General features: G+C 34.4%; 2 protein-coding genes across 5 annotated transcripts; both read left to right on the top strand.

Annotated features, from left to right (window-relative positions):
* Positions 1-2,282: 2,282 nt before the first annotated feature.
* Positions 2,283-2,980, top strand: LOC133307589 (uncharacterized). Its single transcript, XM_061508116.1, has 2 exons — positions 2,283-2,495; positions 2,717-2,980. The coding sequence occupies exons 1-2, from the start codon at positions 2,283-2,285 to the stop codon at positions 2,978-2,980; spliced, it is 477 nt and encodes a 158-aa protein (XP_061364100.1).
* A 5,484-nt stretch (positions 2,981-8,464) lies between these two features.
* On the top strand, positions 8,465-17,900 carry LOC133307597 (uncharacterized). 4 transcript variants are annotated; one of them, XM_061508134.1, is made up of 8 exons: positions 8,465-8,934; positions 9,024-9,073; positions 9,181-9,268; positions 10,161-10,277; positions 10,735-10,839; positions 16,795-16,882; positions 16,982-17,056; positions 17,591-17,900. In XM_061508134.1, the coding sequence occupies exons 1-5, from the start codon at positions 8,530-8,532 to the stop codon at positions 10,786-10,788; spliced, it is 714 nt and encodes a 237-aa protein (XP_061364118.1). In that variant the 5' UTR covers positions 8,465-8,529; the 3' UTR covers positions 10,789-10,839; positions 16,795-16,882; positions 16,982-17,056; positions 17,591-17,900. The 4 variants fall into 4 exon arrangements, with proteins under 4 accessions (XP_061364118.1, XP_061364116.1, XP_061364119.1 ...); XM_061508132.1 differs by lacking the exon at positions 16,795-16,882; XM_061508135.1 differs by lacking the exon at positions 16,795-16,882 and having other exon boundaries at positions 9,181-9,341.
* Positions 17,901-19,229: the final 1,329 nt, after the last annotated feature.

Genomic DNA, 19,229 nt, shown 5'->3' with positions numbered 1-19,229 from the left:
CACTTTCTCTTGGCCTTTCTCTTGAGTTTTAACAATCTCTCTTGAAGGATTTTGGATGTTGAAGAATCGTTCTTCTCCTACAAGACAACAAGGTGGTGTGGACTTATTGGAGGACTTATGGTTTCAAGTATTGCGTGGTGATCAAGAACGCTTTTGATCAAAGCATTTTTCTAGTAATAATTACCTTGAGGCAGAAAGAACGTCTCTACCATCATTCTGTGTCCCATCCGCTTATTCTCATTCTTCAATATATCTCCCACAGAATATCTCTTCTATCTTCTTTTCTATCATCTAAATTAAATTGGCATCTTCAACTTTTGGCTCAAAACAAGCAAGATTTGAAAAAAGCTCCGGCTGTGTAGGAAACGACAATTGAGCAACCCACACAATTCAGAAAATTTTGGTCTTTTGCAAACAACATTTCACTCAACAATTTTGCATCATTTGTTCTTTCCTTTAACGAAATTGTTTAATTTAAATTTTATACTCTACAATGAAAAATTTGCATCCCTTTGTACTCATAAAACACTATTTTTATTTAAACAATTGTTTCACATACGTCTAATGCCCAATATCAATTTCAACCATAATAATACATTTTAAAGGTTTACTATTTTTATGGTTTTTTCTATCAAGTAAATCTTTGAAAGAATTATATAGTTAAAGTATAAATTTTGTTTCCAAATTTTATAATTTGTAACCAATTTTTAGTAACACATAATGTTTTTAAACATATCATATCTGTTATAAAGTAATTTAGTTTCAAATATAATTTGATTTCATATACAAAAGTTTAAAAAAAAGTATTCTCTTTGAATTTAGTTTTTTAATTCTTCTTATTATTTACTATTCCATTATAATTTAAAAATTTAAAATGACAATATCTTACACTTGTTAACTCATCAAAAGATTCTTGCAGTATAAATTTATAACGTACAATACATGTTTAAATGTCTTTCATATGCATTAATATATAATTGCTCATATTTGTTGGATATCATTGGCAGTATTAAAAGAAAATAAAAATTCAACTCTATGCAATGATTGTACTACTCGATCCTTTGACGAAAAGAGCAAGATCATACACGTCATCTATTCCGGTAGCTAATTTACAAGTCTAAGATTATTAATTTTAACTTCTTCAATTTAAATATTATTTTATCTATCAAATTTATTAGCAATTAAAAATAAATATATCCTATTTTATTTTAAATTTGTAACAATATTTGTAGGGTTACAGGAAAATCAACTTTAAAGTCAATGTGAGGGTGCTTCAACTCAACAGAGAAAACGAGGAAGACCGTTACAAACATTCAATCTTACAACTGCTATATAAGGTCCATTTGTAGTACAAATTTATTCCTATTATTAAATTTGTAAACTTTTATGTTCAATTGAACTTTCAAATTCTCATTTGTGTAGAAACAACACATGTGCCGACACCATTGACTAATTCAACAATAACATTTAACCCGAACAAAAGAGTTGCACTGTTGGAAATCTCAAATGGTAGGTGACTTTATAATTTTATTTTCAAATCTTTGACTGAAATTATATGCCTTCATTTCATTAGGATGTAACCTCATAATACTTTATAATTCTCATACAATATTTCATCTCTTTCGGTCATACAATACAATTTTAAATAACTTCTTCAAATAGTTTTTTTTTTCAATAAACAACGGTCTCATCAAACAGATAATGATATTGCTTCCTTTTTCACTGTAGATCTTTCAATTGCTACTTAAGACTTAAAAAATCTATGTTTGTTTGAAATAGAGAGATTGCTCAATTCAAATGGAAGATCTTTGAAAGAATTTCATTCCATGTGATTCCCACATCATTGTTCGCTTAATGAATTCGAGAATCACTTCTTATTCGACAAATTGAGCTACGATCGCAAACAAATGACATTAGGTCTGAAGACATTCTTATCTACAATGAAAGAAGACTAAAGAAAATTTTTTAATCAAATAATCCATGTTGTACAACATAACACATGTGAGTTCTTTTTTGTATATGGCTACGATAGGACTGGGAAAACTTTTATTTGAAAAACTTTGTCAGCAGTTGTTCGGTGTCATAGTAAAATAGTCCTCAATAATGCTTCAAGTGGGATTGTTGTCTTGCTTTTGCCAGGGGGTAGGACAACACATTATAGATTCTCAATTCCATTAAAAAATTGATGAATTCTCGAAATGCAATACAACAATATTAAACAAGGGAGTTTAAAGGTAGAGCTTCTTCAATAAACGATTCTAATTATATAGGATGAATCATGCATGATTAATAAACTGGCTTTTGAGGCTCTTGATCTTTCACGTAAGGACATAATGAGGTTTACTAACTCCAATTCTGAAGAGAGACCATTTGGAGGCAAATGTGATGTTCTTAGAGGAGACTTTTGTCAAATATTACCAGTTATTCCAAAAGCAACTAAGGAGGACATTGTTTCTACAACAATTAATTCATCAAAGTTGTGGTCTCACTGTAAGGTACTTACATTGACCAAAAACATGAGATCGAAGAAAGCAGCGTCAGCAGAACATCAATTAATGAAAGATTTCGCAATTGGATAATCAAAGTCGGTGATGGACAATTTGGCATAAAAACTGATGGTGTTGCTCAAGTAAAAATTCTATAAGATATTTTAATTTTGGATTCAACCAAACCTCTTGTTAGTATTGTTCAGTTCACTTATCCAAATTTGCTACAGAACATGAAAGACTTTAAGTTCTTTGAAGAAAGAGTCATATTGACTCCAACTCTTGAAGCAGTTGAGATGACGAATGAATTTATCCTTTCTCAAGTCTCCGATGAAAAGAAAGAATATGTGGGTTCAGACTCATATTGCATAGCAGATGAAGATGTTGGGATTGAACCTAATTGGTTCACTGTAGAGTTTTTAAATGAAATTAAGTGTTTTGGATTTCCTAATCATAAAATCACTCTGAAAAAAGAGTTCTTATTATGCTTCTAAGGAATATAGACCAATCTTCTGGCTTGTGCAATGGAACGAGACCGATAGTTGAAGACACTGTTGTAAAACCTGGCCCGACTTGGCCGGCTCGACCCCGAACCCGGTGAACCGATCATCAGACCGGTTCGGGATAAGCATTGGACCGGTTATGCATCGACCCGGTCAAACCTGACCAAACCCGGTGATCTGGCGACCCGGTCGAATAATGCATTTAAATTTTTTTTTTGTTTCACCCTATAAAAAAAAATGTAAAACTCATTTTAAAAACTTTTTGTAATAATATTTGTTAGTATACTCTTCTACAATGACCTATTAGTTTCCAATACTGAAGCAATTTGTGGAGTAATAAATTAGAGAATGTGATATATGTCATTTTAATGTAGTTGAATTTGAAAAATATGAGTTCAATGTCATTTAGAGGTATGTTTATAGGGATTCTAAGTTGCAATTTAAATTGACATAATAGTAGCGTGCATTTTTATTTATTTATGCTTAATGTTTTTTAGCTTATTTAGTGAACCTTGTTTAATTCAATTTAGATATGGAGAATATAATTGAATTTATATGTTCATATTTATATATATTTTTATATATCTATATATATCCGGGTCAACTGGTCCGACCAGTAACCCAGTACCCCGACCGGGTCGGGTTTAACAACACTGGTTGAAGAATTAACAAATAACATAATTGGTGCAACTGTCGGTACATGAAACTATATTGGTCATAAAGTTTACATTCCATTAATGAATATGATTCCATCAGATCCTGACATTCCTTTGAGATTCGAAAGAAGGCAATTTTCAACTAGTCTATGTTTTATCATGACCATTAATAAGAGTCAGGACCAATCTCTTTCTTATGTTGGACTATTCTTACTGAAATCTATTTTTACTCTTGGATAGTTATATGTTACTATTTCTAAAGTAAAATTTAGGAATGGTTTGAACATTTTAATATTAGATGAAAATGGAAATTCATGGAAAAAACTAACAGTGTTGTTTAATAAGAAGTGTATAAAAAGATTTAAACTTTAATACATGAGTCTTTTTAGTCTTCTATTTAAATTTAATAATATTTATTACTTTTATATTTCCTTCAAAATTTATTTTTATGTATTTTACAATCTTTAGCGTATAATTTTCATATCAACATATAATAAAAATCATTCCATCATAATCTCTGTGTATCATACGAGTTAAAATACTAATATATTTATAAACTAAATCCAAAAATATAATTTGAACATTTCCAAGTATTCAAGATAATATCATTATTGTGCAAGAACTGGTTCATTCTATGAGAAGAATGCGGGATAAGAAGTGTTTTATGGTGATTAAGGTGGATCTTGAGAAGGCTTATGATCGTTTAAATTGGAAGTTCATTCATAGAGTGCTTGATGAAATTCAGATCCTTGATAGACTTTCAAAACTGATCATGGCAGCTGTCACATCTCTAAAAACCAACATTATTTGGAATGGAAAGTTAACAGAGAAATTCCAACCAAGCAGAGGTGTCAGACAAGGAGACCCGGTCTCTCCTTACTTGTTTGTCTTGGCAATGGAGAAGCTTTCTCATATCATTGATACAGCAGTGAATGAGAATCTTTGGAAGCCAATAAGAGCTGGTAAGGGTGGACCCAAAATATCTCATCTCCTATTTGCGGATGATTTGATGTTTTTTCTAGAAGCCAGTGAGGATCAGCTTAATATCCTTTTCAGATGTTTGAATTTGTTTGGAGACATTTCTAGGCAAAAGGTGAATATTCAAAAAGCTTCTATTTATTTCTCAAAGAATACTCCAGATGAGTTAGCTACTAAATCACAGGACAAAGTGGATTCAAAAGAGTAACAAATATAGGAAGATATCTTGGAGCAATGATACATCATGGTAGAGTTATTAAAAATTTATTTTCTGGTATAGTTGAGAGAGTTAAAGAAAGATTATCTAGCTGGCAATCCGAGTCTCTCTCTCAGGCGAGCAGAGTGATTCTTTCTTAATCTGTGTTGTCTACTATGCCGTATTACTTCATGCAAAGCAATATGATTCCTAAAGCTGTCTGTAATGAATTAGAACAACTTCAATAATCAAGACCAAAAGCAGATGGAGGGCTGGGGTTGAGAAAATTACAAGTAATGAATGAAGCTTTCTTAGGAAAACTAGTTTGGAATTTTGTTAATGATCCTGATCAGCTTTGGGTGAAGGTACTAAAAGCTAAGTGCACAAATTCATCCAATAATCAAACTGATTTAACTTGGAAGAATGGTAATTCTCGTCTTTGGAAACTTATGTGTGATGTTTGGAATAAGCTTAAACCTAAGCTGGTTTAGGATGTGGGTGATGGATCTTCTGTTCTGTTTTGGGAGGATCATTGGGTGAACATTGGGGAAAAACTTGCAAACAGAACTATTACTCAAATTTCCCTAACAGAGGCTGGTAAGAGAGTAATTGATTATGTTACTCATGATGGAACTTGGGATTGTGAGAATATTTCTAATTTTCTTCCTGATGATTGTGTTCAAATTATTAGAAGTATACTGCCTCCTCATGAATCTAATAGTATGGATAGAAAATGGTGGAATTTAATTGGATCTGATGAAGTTTATGTGAAAAATATTTATTTTACATTGCTAAATCAGAATAATTCTAATGGTATTGATAGAAAATTGTGGTCAGCCATTTGGAATTTAAATGGGCCCAATCGGATAATTTTGTTCCTTTGGAAGACTGCTCATCATCGTTTATCAACTAGAAGCTTCCTGGCTAACTTTAGATTGTGTCCTCCTAGCTGTCCTATTTGTAATTTTCATGAAGAATCCATTATTCATATGGCACGTGACTGTCCTAAGATTAAAAAAGTTTGATCTGATCTTTTGAGGCCAAATTTGATAAATAATATTTGATACTGATTTAGATTCTTGGCTTTCCTTAAATATTCAAAATGTATCTATTTTGTGCTTTGATGCCCCCTGGTCGTTTGTTTTTGCTGTTACTGTTTGGTTAGCTTGGCAGTGGAGAAACAATCAGGTGCATGGTGTGGAAAATAACGGGAAAGCATACAAGGTGCAGTTCGTTGAGAGTCTGGTCCGTGAGTATACTCAAGCCTGGATAACTTCTAAGGGGACAAAGCTGACCAAGAATTACATTTCTGTTCCTATTAGAGGGTTACCTCCGGACATAGGTTGGGTGAAATTAAACACGGATGGTGCAGCCATGAGTGATGGCAGGGGTGCTTGTGGAGGAATTATAAGAGATAAAAATGGTTATTGGAAATAAGGGTTTGCTTACTATATTGGCCACTGTTCAGCTTTTGTTGCAGAATTATGGGGCGTCCTCAAGGGTCTCGAATTTGCTTGGAATAGAGGTTGGAGACGCTGCAACCTAGAAAGTGATTCAAGCTCAGTTATCACTTTGCTCTTCAGCAGTGGAAGAGCAACTCGAGAGTCTCGCTTAGTGACTCAGATTCGAGCATGGTTACAAGAGAATTGGGAAGTTCACCTGGTTCATGTTTTTAGAGAAGGAAATAGTTGTGCAGATTGGCTTTCTAAATATCCTTTAGACTATACTGTTGAAAATAATTTTTGTGTTTTTTCAAACCCTACCCCTAGTATTTGGCCTTTGTATTGGGCTGATTTATCTTTTTCTTGTAATTTCAGAACGATTTTATTGAATTGATCTCTTTGAGGTGTTGTTGTTTACCCCTTAGATTACCAAAAAATAAAATAAAATAATATTTTCCATGAAAATCCAAAAACTTGCATAGATAATTTTGTATGTAGGTAGTAGTACAAAGCACTGTTGTAAAACACGACCCGACCCGGTCAGGTCAACCCGAAACCCGGTGAACCAGTCATCAGACCGGTTCGGGTCAAGCATTGAACCAGTCATGCATCGACCCTGTCAAACCCGGACAAAATCGGTCAAAATCGGTGACCCGGTGTGACCCAGTGACCTGATCGGGTCATGCATTTAAAAATAAATCAAAAATCAAAATTGTTTCATCTTGTGAGAAAAAAATGTAGAACTCATTTTAAAAACTTTTTGTAATTTTATTTGTTAGTATACTCTTCTACAATGACCTCAAATTTCAGCTTTCAATACTGAAGCAATTTGCTGAATAATAAATTAAGAGAATATGACATATGTCATTTTATTGTAGTTGAATTTGAAAAATATGAGTTAAATGTTTATTGAGAATATGTTTATGGGGATTCTGAGTTGTAATTTAAATTGACATAGTAATAGCGTGCATTTTTATTTATTTATGTTTCATGTTTTTGAGCTTATTTAGTGAACCTTGTTTAATTCATTTTAGATATGGAGAATATAATTGAATTTATATGTTCATATTTATATATATTTATATATACCTGGGTCAACCGGTCCGACCCGTGACCCACTGATCCGACCAGTGACCCAATACTCTGATCGGGTCGTTGCCCGGGTCAGGTTTAATAACACTGGTACAAAGCTTTGCCGGATATTTATTTAATTTAATTTAATTTAATGTTTAAATATGATGATGCGGTTCCAATCCACGTGTTTTATATTTACTAAGTGAGGAAGTGAGGAGAAGAAGTGTTAGGCGATTATGGGATTTTTTTAATGTGCTCGAGGAGCACATTGCATTTGACGGTCCTTTGCCAAAAAAGGAAATTTTTTCTTCCATTTATACCATTTTCTTCCTTCTAAATCCCCTTTCAATCCTTTTTTCTTTCTACTTTTGAAAAAATGAGCACAAACTCCACGACCATAATAAATGAGCTCGGCGATTATGATGCAAACACTTCAAAAAACTTAGTGTTTGATTCCCGATATTTCAACATGTAGAGACTCAAAAAAGATTTGAAAGTTGTGTTACGTTGTGTATTTAATTTCAACTATTAGATTCGTTATATTACAATTATCATTTTATTGAGTTTAATTTAAAGAGAAAGATCATACTTACAACCTTTTTTTTTACAACCTCTTACGACCATATCTTAATACCGTTGATTTCCGCCAATCAACGGTTATGATTTTTGCAAATTAAACTCATTAATTAATTATTAATTCGTAATAAATTATAACCGTTAATTGGCGGAAATCAACGGTGTTAAGATATGGTTGTAAAAAAAAAGTTGTAAGTATAACCTTCCTCTAATTTAAATATTTGGGATATTTTATGTCTCTTTGTAAAATTAATGAATGTTATAAAAAAAAATTTTGTTAAATTATCAAATATTAAATATAATATAAATTAAAAGTGTTATTTTATAGGGATAGGATCCGTTTACAAATTTTTTTTGCAAATTACACCGATCATACACTATATAATTAAAGTATGACCGGTAGTACTTAGTGTAGTTTGTAAGAAAAAAAATTTATAAATATAACCGGTGACCCTGTTTTATATCAAAACTTATTTTAATGTATCAAAATTTATTATTTTTTAAAATGAACGTGTGTATGTACTTTGTCTATATTCGATATCGGTGCAACGTACCAAAGGGATAGGAGGACCGGAGGAGGAGGAGGAGCGTTAGCGTTGTTTTAAATTGAATCAATCTATGAAGAGTCACACTCTGACTCTGTTACTGATTTCTCCTCCCCCCAAACGATGTCGTCCCAAAGCACAGCAGCTCCAAGAAATTCGGGTGTGCACCAATCGCACCTGCCGCAGACAGGGCTCCTTTCAAACCCTGGAGACCCTATCTGGCCTAGCTCCTCCAAACGTCGCCATTAAGTCCTGCGGCTGCTTGGGCCGGTGCGGCGGCGGCCCCAACCTGGTGGTCCTGCCAGATGGTCTCATCGTCAGCCATTGCGGGACGGCTGCTCGGGCGGCGGAGGTCATGGTGAGTCTGTTTGCCGATGGCGACTCCAAGACTAGTTTGGATGCGCTCGCTTTGAGGAAGAGAGCCGATATTGAGTTTGAGAAGCGAAATTTCACTGATGCTGAGCTTCTGCTCTCACAGGTGCGCGCCTTTCTATTTTTCTTTTTAAAGGAAATCAATCTTGAGTTGAGACTTGAGAGAGACTGATTCATTGTGCCATGCTGATGCAGGCTATAGATTTAAAACCATTTGGTGGCATACATGTCACATTTAAATGCAGGTTTGTTAAACTTAGGTGATTTTCTATGTCTCCAGTTGAAATAACTTGCAAAATGGTATGTGATCGTGTATATTTATTTTTTGTACATTATGTATTTTTACATTCAGGTCATTTGTAAGGTTGGAATTGGGCAATTACTATGGTGCCCTCGAAGATGCTAGGGAGGCTTTGACATTAGCTCCCGGGTATTCTGAGGTGACTCAAATTCATACGCTTTTTCCTAGTTGCACTGACATGTCAAATCGTCACTTGTTTCTGATCCTCACTGGTATGGAAGAGTATGCTTTGTAATAATGGATTACATCGTGAGCCTCAACTGTTAATGACGCCCCTGCTAAATAAAAACTATTTTTTATTTTTATTTTTATATTTTTGTGAAAATTTGCTACTTTATCAATTAAAGATGCTACAAACACAATAAATGAAAAATAAACAGTTAAATTTGCTGCTGTTTTAATTTATAAGAAGTCCACTGGATTGGGTGGTTAATGATGCGCTACCATTGCTAATCACACAGTACAATCATCAACTATGCAAATGCATATTGGGAAAGAACCAATGCCTCCCTGCCCACCCGAAATAAATATGCTGTGAAGTTTTGAGTAATGAAGACTTGAAGAGCAGTCTATACTGTTAATGAAAATTTCTGTGGAAAGGTGCAACTTTCGAGTCTCGAGAGGTTGAGCTTTCTCACCGTAAGAAGCTTTTGAAAATCTCATCTTGATTTTAAACCAGGATACAAGTTTTTTTTTTTTACTCTTTAGACGTCCACCTTTCCATCTAAGTCCCAAAATGTTTACTCAATCTATCATGCTCAGTTCCCCAGTTTTTTAGGCAGTTATGAAAGATATTCACCTTCTGATTGTTACCAAAATCTCATTATAAAATGTCAATAGCAAGAGATTTTGGTCCTGATATCCTTACCTCAATTTTATTTGCCTATCACCTGTGTGAGTATGTTAATTTTTCATTTGTATTTGTTGTGCCTATGTTTTAAACAAACTGTTATTGTCCTAAAAATTATGATTTAAGGGTTCTTGTTAAATTTAAATGTTCTCTATTGTTTATTTTTTAATTCACTTTGCAGGCTTATATCTGCCAAGGCGATGCCTTTTTGGCACTGCAGCAACTTGATTCAGCAGAACAGTCATATTTAGCATCTTTAGATATAGATCCTTCTATCCGTCATTCTAAATCATTCAAGGTAGCATTGAATCTTTGTCTTCAGCTATTCTGATCCTATGTATTTCTTTTAGCATAAACTTAGACATCTGTGGCTTTTGGGAAGGAAGATGTAGCAAAACTGATAAGAAAGAACATTGATTGTATTTTCCATGGATTTAGGGAGCTATGCCAAAGATTAATCTCAACAATATAAGCAATCCTAGTAAGAAATCAAAGATTATTGACTTCCATATTTCTATTTAGAATAATCTCATTCACATGGAAAAGCTCCTATTTTTTGATGGATTAATAATAATAAAGTTGTCATATCTTGTACTGCTTTAGAGAACAATTTTGAAAGTTCTTTTTTGCATGGCCTCTTCTTTCTTCTGTTCTTTCTCGTTTCTTTGGATCTAGTTTGGGTTTGCCTGTTTACAAATTTGAAGGGGCTAATTCTACCGGAATAATCATTGTTCTTTACATTTATGTTATAACAGGCTCGAATAACGAAGCTTCAGGAAAAACTTGCTGCTGCTAATACGTCAAGTTAATGCAATAACAGTGATGTCAGGAGTAATAATAATTTAATCTACTGTTTCCAGGTATGAAAATGCCTTTTGCATTTTATTTTAGAATATCTCAAGAGTAATTTAGAATATCCTAGAAAATCTCCATTATATCTCAAAACTATTAAAAAAAAAAATCTTTAGAATATGTTGTGGAATTAATTAGTTATCTAATTGAGGAAGCAATATTATGCGTTCCTAGTTGATTTGTTTCCTTGTTTACTTAAGTTTAGTAGTCTTATTATATTAGTGGGTTTGGTGTTTACTTAAGGTTAGTAGTCTTATTATATTAGTGGGTTTGGACTTATACTTGTAATATTAGGCTTGTACTTAACCTAATTATTACTATAAATAAAATGATTTGATTAGTGTCTTGTATCACATATCACACCATATCAGTCTAATGTCATATTATTATTCAGAGTCAATATTTTTCCATTTTCTTTTTCCATACCTTTACCTATAATTTCAACAATTCTATTTGTCAACCTTTTTTTTGATAAGATATAATCATAAATGCTTTTTTATCTGGATGCATGCCCGTAGCGTTTTGTCCACGGATGCATATGCCTAGCAAAATGCCCCCGCTGATGTCTTCCATGTAACATCCCAAATTTCTATTTAATATTTTGAAATGGGGAAGAGCATCTTCAGATGAAGGAAGTGATTGGGAAATTATATAATGTTTTATTTTATGATTTTGGGCTCTAGAATAAAATTATCTGGAGTAGTTTCAAAATTTACCCTCAAGAAAATTCGGGAATTATGCTGATAGAACCCAAGTTCTATCAGGGAGCAGAATGAAGGAGATGAGAGAACACTGAGAGACGAGAAGATGAGGAAATCGAGAATTTATTCAATCTTCAACAACCCATACAATTGGTTGCTTTCCCTATTTAACATTACTCAATACAACAAAAGGACCCAACTATCCTCTTCTGTAAGATGCTACTAACAAACAGACAATTATAGTAATATTCTAGTATTATTACACAATGAATCACAACATGTTTGTATTTTACAAAATTCATCTACTACTTGCAACACAAACTCGTTGTCATTCAAGCGATTGGGCCTTCTTGTCCTTCTCTTGTTTCTTCCTTCTGCAATGGACCTTTCTTATCCTTGATGAACAGAATGTGCTTCTAGATCCTTCGCTGCATGCGTCATGTATCTTCCCTGCTCCTACTTCATCAGCCAGTCCTTGTGAAACTCTAGGGCTTGCTTCAATTGGTTGAAGTGATGATTTTGGGTCTTCCACTGCTAGGTCGTGGTTATGGGTTTCCTTAATTGGGCCTGATTTAGCTGGACCCATATCAATACCTCCTCCATTAAAATCAACGTTGTCCTCAACACCAACACTTGTGGCATATCAATCCCAGGACTCCCATGTGATACATTCTTGTGGCATTCTAGCCCACAACACCAGCACTTGTCTGTTTTGAGAATCACCTTTCTCAGTCATGCGAGTAGACAATGTTTGTTGGGGCTCAAGGACAGGTAGCCCTACTTGGAAAATTTCTGTTAAAGGAAGGTATGGGTTGATCACCTTGGAATGGTTTTAACAAAGACACATGAAAAGTATGGTGGATTTTAGCATTGGCTGGTAACTCCTGTTTGTAGGCAACACTGCCTACGCGCTTTAGGATGTAAAATGGACCAAAGTATCGTTTGGATAACTTGTGAGTAATTCTGTTAGCCACTGAAGACTGTCTATATGGCTGTAATAGTACCCACACCTTGTCTCCCACTTGTATTTAACATCTCTTCTGCGCTTATTTGCTTGCCTCTGCATAATCATATGAGAGTGGAGTAAATTGCCTTTAAACTGCTGTAAAATACTTTGTCTACCCTCCAATAATCTGTCCACCTCCTCTAGAGAAGCTGTAGATGGTAGATAATTTAGCACTGATGGTGGTTCATGCCCATAGACAGCTTTAAAGGGTGACATTCCCACTGTGGTAAATATTGTTATAATAATATGCTGCCCAATGTAGGATTTTAAACCACTTTTTTGAAAATCAGCCATAAAGCATCTAAGATATTGCTCTAATACTCTATTAACTACTTTGGACTGACCATCCGATTGTGGGTGATAAGCTGTTGTTCTCCTCAAACTTGTTCCACTAAGTTCAAACAACTCAGTCCAAAATTTACTAAGAAAAAATAAGGTCCCTTTACAGACCATTTGGGCGAAGAGATTAGCCACTTTAGCAGCCGAGTATTTCCTCAGCAAATAGCCAAAATGAGCTTGTTTTGAGAGCCTATCTACAACTAAAAAAATAGTAGTGTAGCTGTGGGAGGCAAGTAAACCAATCACAAAATCTAAGGACAAATCCTCCCAAATTCTTTCAGGTATTGGAATTGGTTGCAGAAGGCCAACAGGGAGTTTAGTCTGATATATGACCTGTTGACATATCACTCAAGAATTAACATACTTTTTAACATCTTTCTTAAGCCCAGGCCATGTGAAGCTAGCTGTAGTTCTTGTCAATGTCTTCTGGATTCCAGTATGGCCACTAGTCAAAGTAACATGATTTTCTCTAAGAACTTGCTGGACTAGAGGTGAAGTAGAATCTAATAGTAATTTGTCTTTTTTTAATAATAACCCATCTCGGACCTCATATTCTGAATGGAGTTCTGGATCTTCATTTAATTGCTAATGTATTTGTTGGAAGAAAAACTTTTGCTGATTTTCCTTCTTCAATTCTTCTAAAGTATCAGTGTACCATGGCAAGTGTCATGAGCGACATGGTAGTAGGGTACCTTGAAAATGCATCTACCACCCAATTATCTTTTCCAGGCGTATATATTATGGAATAGTGAAATCCCAAAAGTTTGGCTAGATAGTACTGTTGTTCCGTGTTTGAACAACCTGATCAAGTAGGCCTCGTAAACTCTTTTTGATCTGTCCTAAATTTCTTGCCCAATAGATATTGCCACCATTTCTTAACAGATTCCATGATTGCATACAGTTCCCTCACACAAGCATAAGCCTTTTGCATTCAGAGGGACAATTTTTTACTGAAATATGAGATGGGATGTTCTATCTGAACGAGTATAGCACCAATACCTAAGTCTGAAGCGTAAGTTTCAACCACAAATTCTTGAGAAAAATATGGTAGGGGAAGAACAGGTGCTAAAGTCATGGCTGTTTTGAGATTATCAAATGTTGTTTGCGCTGCTGTGGACCACATAAATGAATCTCTCTTCAGCAAGTCAGTTAGTGGTGCAACTATTAAAGCATATCCACACACAAACCTTCTATAATACCCAGTGAGGCCAAAAATCCCCTCTACTGCATAATATTTTTTGGAATTGGCCAATCTACCATAGCTTTGACTTTATTATTATCCAGAGTAACTCCTTTTGTCGATACTACATGGCCCAAGTACTCCACCTCTAGTTGAGCAAGGAGCATCCGCTCGTTTATTAACTCGACTGGCAAAGGAGGAGCATGTGTGCTTCCCTTGCTGACACGACAGACAATCTAAAAACTGAAGATCTGATAAAAGAGGAACCGTCTTTTGCAATTTTGAAAGACTTGGATAACCGAGGCGACTGTGGATAAGTTGTGGAAATTCTGTGAGAGAGCATGCCACTGAAGGACGAGGCACAACAAGATAATAAAGACCCTGCTGCTCACGACCCACTCCAATCGTTGTCCCCCTACTCGGATGTTGCACAAAAACATAATGGTTAGAGAAAGTAATGATACAAGTGAGGGAGTGGACCAATATACTAACAGAAATTAAGTTATAAGGGATGCCAAGAATGTTATAGACAGATGTCAAGGTCAAAGAAGAGGTCGGACAGGCTTGTCCAATCCCATGAACAGGGGCTTTAGTGCCATTAGCAAGGGTAAAGGAAGGTAAATGAACAGAATAAGTAAGAGATGTAAATAGTTCCTTACTACCACAGACGTGATCGGTAGCACTTGAGTCAAATATCCAAGGTTCAAGTAATGTAGAATGAGAAACACAAGCAACAGTATTACCAGTATCTGTCCTAATTTTTTAGGACCATACTAAGTATTTGGAAGGTGTAAAACTCTTACTTTGACCTTGTAATCATGGTAGAATGTGTATGTGAACATTCTTGGATCAACATCAACAACACCTTTATCCCAAACTATTTGGAGTCGGTGGTAGATGAACCCAAATGAAAGATACAAAGGGATTGTAAAAAGATAAAAAATGAAATAAATAATATATATATATATATATATATATATATATATATATATATATATATATAAAAGTAAAATAAAAGTGGTGTAAGGAAAAAAAATAGGGAAGGGGAAAAGAGATAAGGGGGCGTTTGGTAGAGGAGAATTTTTTTTTATAAGGGAAATATAATTACTAAGAATATGGTGGGAAAGTGAGTTTGATAGGAAAGTTTAAAAAAAGTTGTGTGGTAGGCCGAAATATTATCGGGAAAATTGGTTTTAGTTTGCTAAGTTTATGTTTGGTTGAAGGTAAAATATAAGTAGGAAAATATGGTTAAATTACCACAATCACCCTTGAGTAAAATAAAATGGAAAAATATGGTTTTAGTTTACTGAATAGTTTTCCCCAACATCAGGGTCATTTTGGTCTTCTTGCTTGGATTTTCACAATTGCCCTTTTTGGATTTCCACAGCTATTAGCAAATATCACCTTGTAGGTGGTTTTATTTTACAGTGTTTTTTACACACAAAAAGCAAATACTTGGCAAATAATTTTCCTAGCAAAATCTTTTAAAACCTGATACCAAACATGGACATATTAAAATACCACTTCCATTTACCTAGGTATCTTCAACAAAAACTTGTACCAAACACACCCTAAAGGAAAAGAAGGAAAAAAGACTAAGAGGGGGGAGATAAAGAGGAAAAGGACTAAAAATGGACCATCTGGAACATAGGAATAATATCGGGTCTAACCCTCTGCCATATTTATAGTTTTTCTCAATTCCGTCCTAAGGCACACCATTTGCCAATTTATATCTCATTCCATTAAGTCTTGTTTTTCTACTTTTTCCCAAGTAGGTTTCGGTCTACCTCTATCTTTCTTTTTGTTGAGCTCTTGGTAACAAAATTTTATTCTTACGGGAGCATCCAGAGGCCTACTCATTATGTGCCCAAATCACCTCAATCTATGTTCTCTAATCTTTTTAGCCACCAGTGCTACTCTTACCTTTCTTCGAATATCTTTATTTCTTATCTTATCCATCTTCATATAGCCACACATCCACCTTAACAGCCTGATTTTTGCTACTGCTACTTTATGCTCATGTTGCTTATGTGTTGGCCAACATTTTTCTCCATATAACTTTGCAGGCCTTACTATTGTTCTATAGAATTTTCCTTTTAGCTTAAGGGAAATTTTGCGGTCACACAAAAACCTAGATACACTACGTCATTTCATCCACCCTGCTCTGATTCTATGATTTACATCCTCATCAATTTCTCCACCTTTTTGCAAAATTGATCTCAGGTATCTAAAAACATCTTTCTTGGGTACCTCTTGACCAAGTAGATGCACGAGATCTTGGTCTACATCTCTTACTAGAGAAAACTCACACTTCATATACTCAGTCTTGCTCCAGCTTAACGTAAATCTTTTAGACTCCAACATGCTTCTCCACAATTCAAGTTTTCTATTATCACTGTCTTTGGTCTCATCAATAAGCACAATATCATTTGCAAAAAACATACACCATGACACTTCCTCTTGAATATCTTTTGTTAGTTCATTTATAACTAAGGCAAAGAGATAAGGACTTAGAGCCTAACACTCTTGGATATTAGAGTTAAATGGTTATGACTTGAATTTGGCATAAATGGCAATGTGAATGTGATGAGAAATGATATGAAATGGTGGAAAAATAATTAGACTAACTGTATGGCCAATTTGAAATTAAAATGGTGGGTTAAATTGTTTAGTTTTGGAACTTTGACACTTGAAATTTAACCTATATGATATTGGTTGTTGTTGGTTAATATTATAGGGTTGGAACAAGTACTATAGCCTTAGAGGAGCAAGCTTGAAATTAATCTAGTATTGGAAGCCCTAGTTCTTGATCAATCAAGAATAGGGTATGTATGTTTAATTATGCTTTTGTTGGTATATTGACTACTAGGTCAATATTTGATGCTTTATATGAGTTATTGATACCAATTTCATACTTGAAATAGGTGATCTTGGTGTAGAATTATATTTGGAGTAGCTTTCTTGGACTTTAAGTAACATTGGAGGGAAACCTTAAACAGGTAAATTCATGGTTTAGGTGTTTTACTCCCTATGTGTGTTCCACCAGGCTCCTATGGGAGTTATGTTTTTATAATTGGATGATTGAATGGTGTGTTAGTAATATGGTATGACTGCATTTATATAGATATGTTGTATCATTGGTGAAATAACCAATGGGCAAGCACTAGGGGCTATACTGTATATCAGTGGAATGATTGATATACACTTGAAGCTTATGTGATGATTGACTATTGTATGTTCTATGGCCATTAGAATTAGGATTATGAATTCTTGGAGTGTACTGGGTGCACAATTGAGACAGCCACTGAGTGTACTGGGTGCACATCATGTCTTGTGGGAATTCCAAGAGGACATTGGGTGTACTGGGTACATAGGTGCACTGGGTCCTATGGATATATATTGTGTTCAACTGCTCATACCATGTGGATACTAACTTTTCATTCAGGAAGTGAACTTATGGATAGAGAACTACTCTATAAATCCTGAGTTTGCTGAGATATTATTATCTCATCTCGTTTGGTGACATGTTTCAGGTACTCCAGCAGTAGGAGAGAGTAACTTACAGCACACGAGGCCCATACATGGTTAGAGGACCCAACTATATTGGACGTGTTATTTTGAGGATGATTGTATCTATTCTTTTGGAGCATGATGTATGATCATGCATAGAGATAGTCTGTTATTTATTTTGAGAGACATGTATGTTTATGATGTATATATTCTACAATTAAGGCATGTGTGGCCTTTATACATTTATATGCTTCTGATATTGGCATGCATATGAATATATGTATGATATGTTAGATTATATAAAGGTTGGCACGAAACCATTATTTGTATGAATCCATGGATGGATTCTAGGTTCATTGGCGTGGACTGTTTGTTATATGTTTGGATTGTGTCTTCTGATTTTCAGGTGCCATGAATGATTGTGGGATCGTATCCTGGATTGTCTAGTTTACAATAGAAATGTTGTCCGTGAGATTCTATCTGGGGTGATATATGTTATCATACTCGGATAGTTAGTGACCGTTAATTATGATTACATGATTATTAAGTTGGAATTCTGTGCAGGTATGAGACTGTACAATTATAAGTTAATACTAAAAATATAATATGCATGACAATATATAAGGAAAAAGCAAAAAAAAAAAGATAAGTCACATAGTTACATAGGATAACAGTGATATTTTAACAAAAGTCTTCTGCTTAATTGTATAAGTATGTTGCGCTTTAAATACCATTTTGCATGTTAACTAACCAACTACCATTCTGCTTAATTGTATAAGTATGTTGCGCTTTATAAGTATGGTGGTGTAATTAGAAATTTGAATGCAGACAAAGTGTCTCATTTAAATAAGGCTCATTAATCAAGACCTAAAATTTTTGGTCCAATGAGAAATTCACTTTTACAATTCTTTGAGAAGAGGAAAGAAAAAGTTGTGGCTAGAGAGTACTTTTGATCAACAACAATGGAGAGGCGGACATGGATATTAAAGATGATTTAATTACTTGAAGTTGATTTTACTCTTGAGGACAAGAGTAAATTTTTAGAAGGGAATGTTTCGGTTATTTTTTATTATTTTATCATTTTCTGAAGTGTTGTGCTATTTAAATAGTGTGTAGTTATTTTATTTGTTTTGTTATTTGAATTTTAGCTTTGCTAAAGGTAGGTGATGATTATTAGTGGAGCCTATTTAATCTTAGTTGATAGTTGCTTTTATTATTAGCTTGTATTATCTATTTAAACTTTGAAATATTGGAATAAAGATCATCAAATAATAAGAAATATTTTGCAAAGTTTTAAAATTGAGATCGGTCCGGTCGGGTCGACTCGGGTTTCGGTAACCCATGAGGACACCGGTTCGAGCTGGTATTGAATTGGTCATGCAGGATTCCACTTTTGACAATGCCTGGGAATTGAACCCAGGCTATGGGAGTGGCAGTGGCTGAGAATCGAACCCAACCGATGGGAGTGAGTAGTGTTACCACTTATCATTATGCTACCATTAATTGTTGATCAAAATGTATCTTATAATATGTTTATTATATGATTTAATATAAATTTAATTAAACCGGTTGAACCAATGATTCAGTACATCGATCGATTTTAAAACAGTGATATTTTGTGCACTTGTTTGCGTGTTTGAGGCATGACTCCCTCGGTTGAAC

The sequence above is a fragment of the Gastrolobium bilobum genome, unplaced genomic scaffold (genome assembly GCF_033153095.1).
Source record: "Gastrolobium bilobum isolate Gb01-03AN ecotype WA unplaced genomic scaffold, APGP_CSIRO_Gbil_v1 utg7663, whole genome shotgun sequence".
Lineage (NCBI taxonomy): Eukaryota > Viridiplantae > Streptophyta > Magnoliopsida > Fabales > Fabaceae > Gastrolobium > Gastrolobium bilobum.
This window is presented reverse-complemented; position numbering and strand designations above follow the sequence as displayed.

Excerpts from the sequence above, each read along its gene's own strand:
- LOC133307589 (XM_061508116.1), top strand. The coding sequence starts at position 2,283 with ATGATTAATAAACTGGCTTTTGAGGCTCTTGATCTTTCACGTAAGGAC. Across the intron at positions 2,496-2,716 it reads AGTTGTGGTCTCACTGTAAG|AACATGAAAGACTTTAAGTT; the intron begins GTACTTACATTG and ends AATTTGCTACAG.
- LOC133307597 (XM_061508133.1), top strand. The coding sequence starts at position 8,530 with ATGAAGAGTCACACTCTGACTCTGTTACTGATTTCTCCTCCCCCCAAA. Across the intron at positions 9,074-9,180 it reads CATGTCACATTTAAATGCAG|GTCATTTGTAAGGTTGGAAT; the intron begins GTTTGTTAAACT and ends TTTTACATTCAG. Across the intron at positions 9,269-10,160 it reads TAGCTCCCGGGTATTCTGAG|GCTTATATCTGCCAAGGCGA; the intron begins GTGACTCAAATT and ends TTCACTTTGCAG.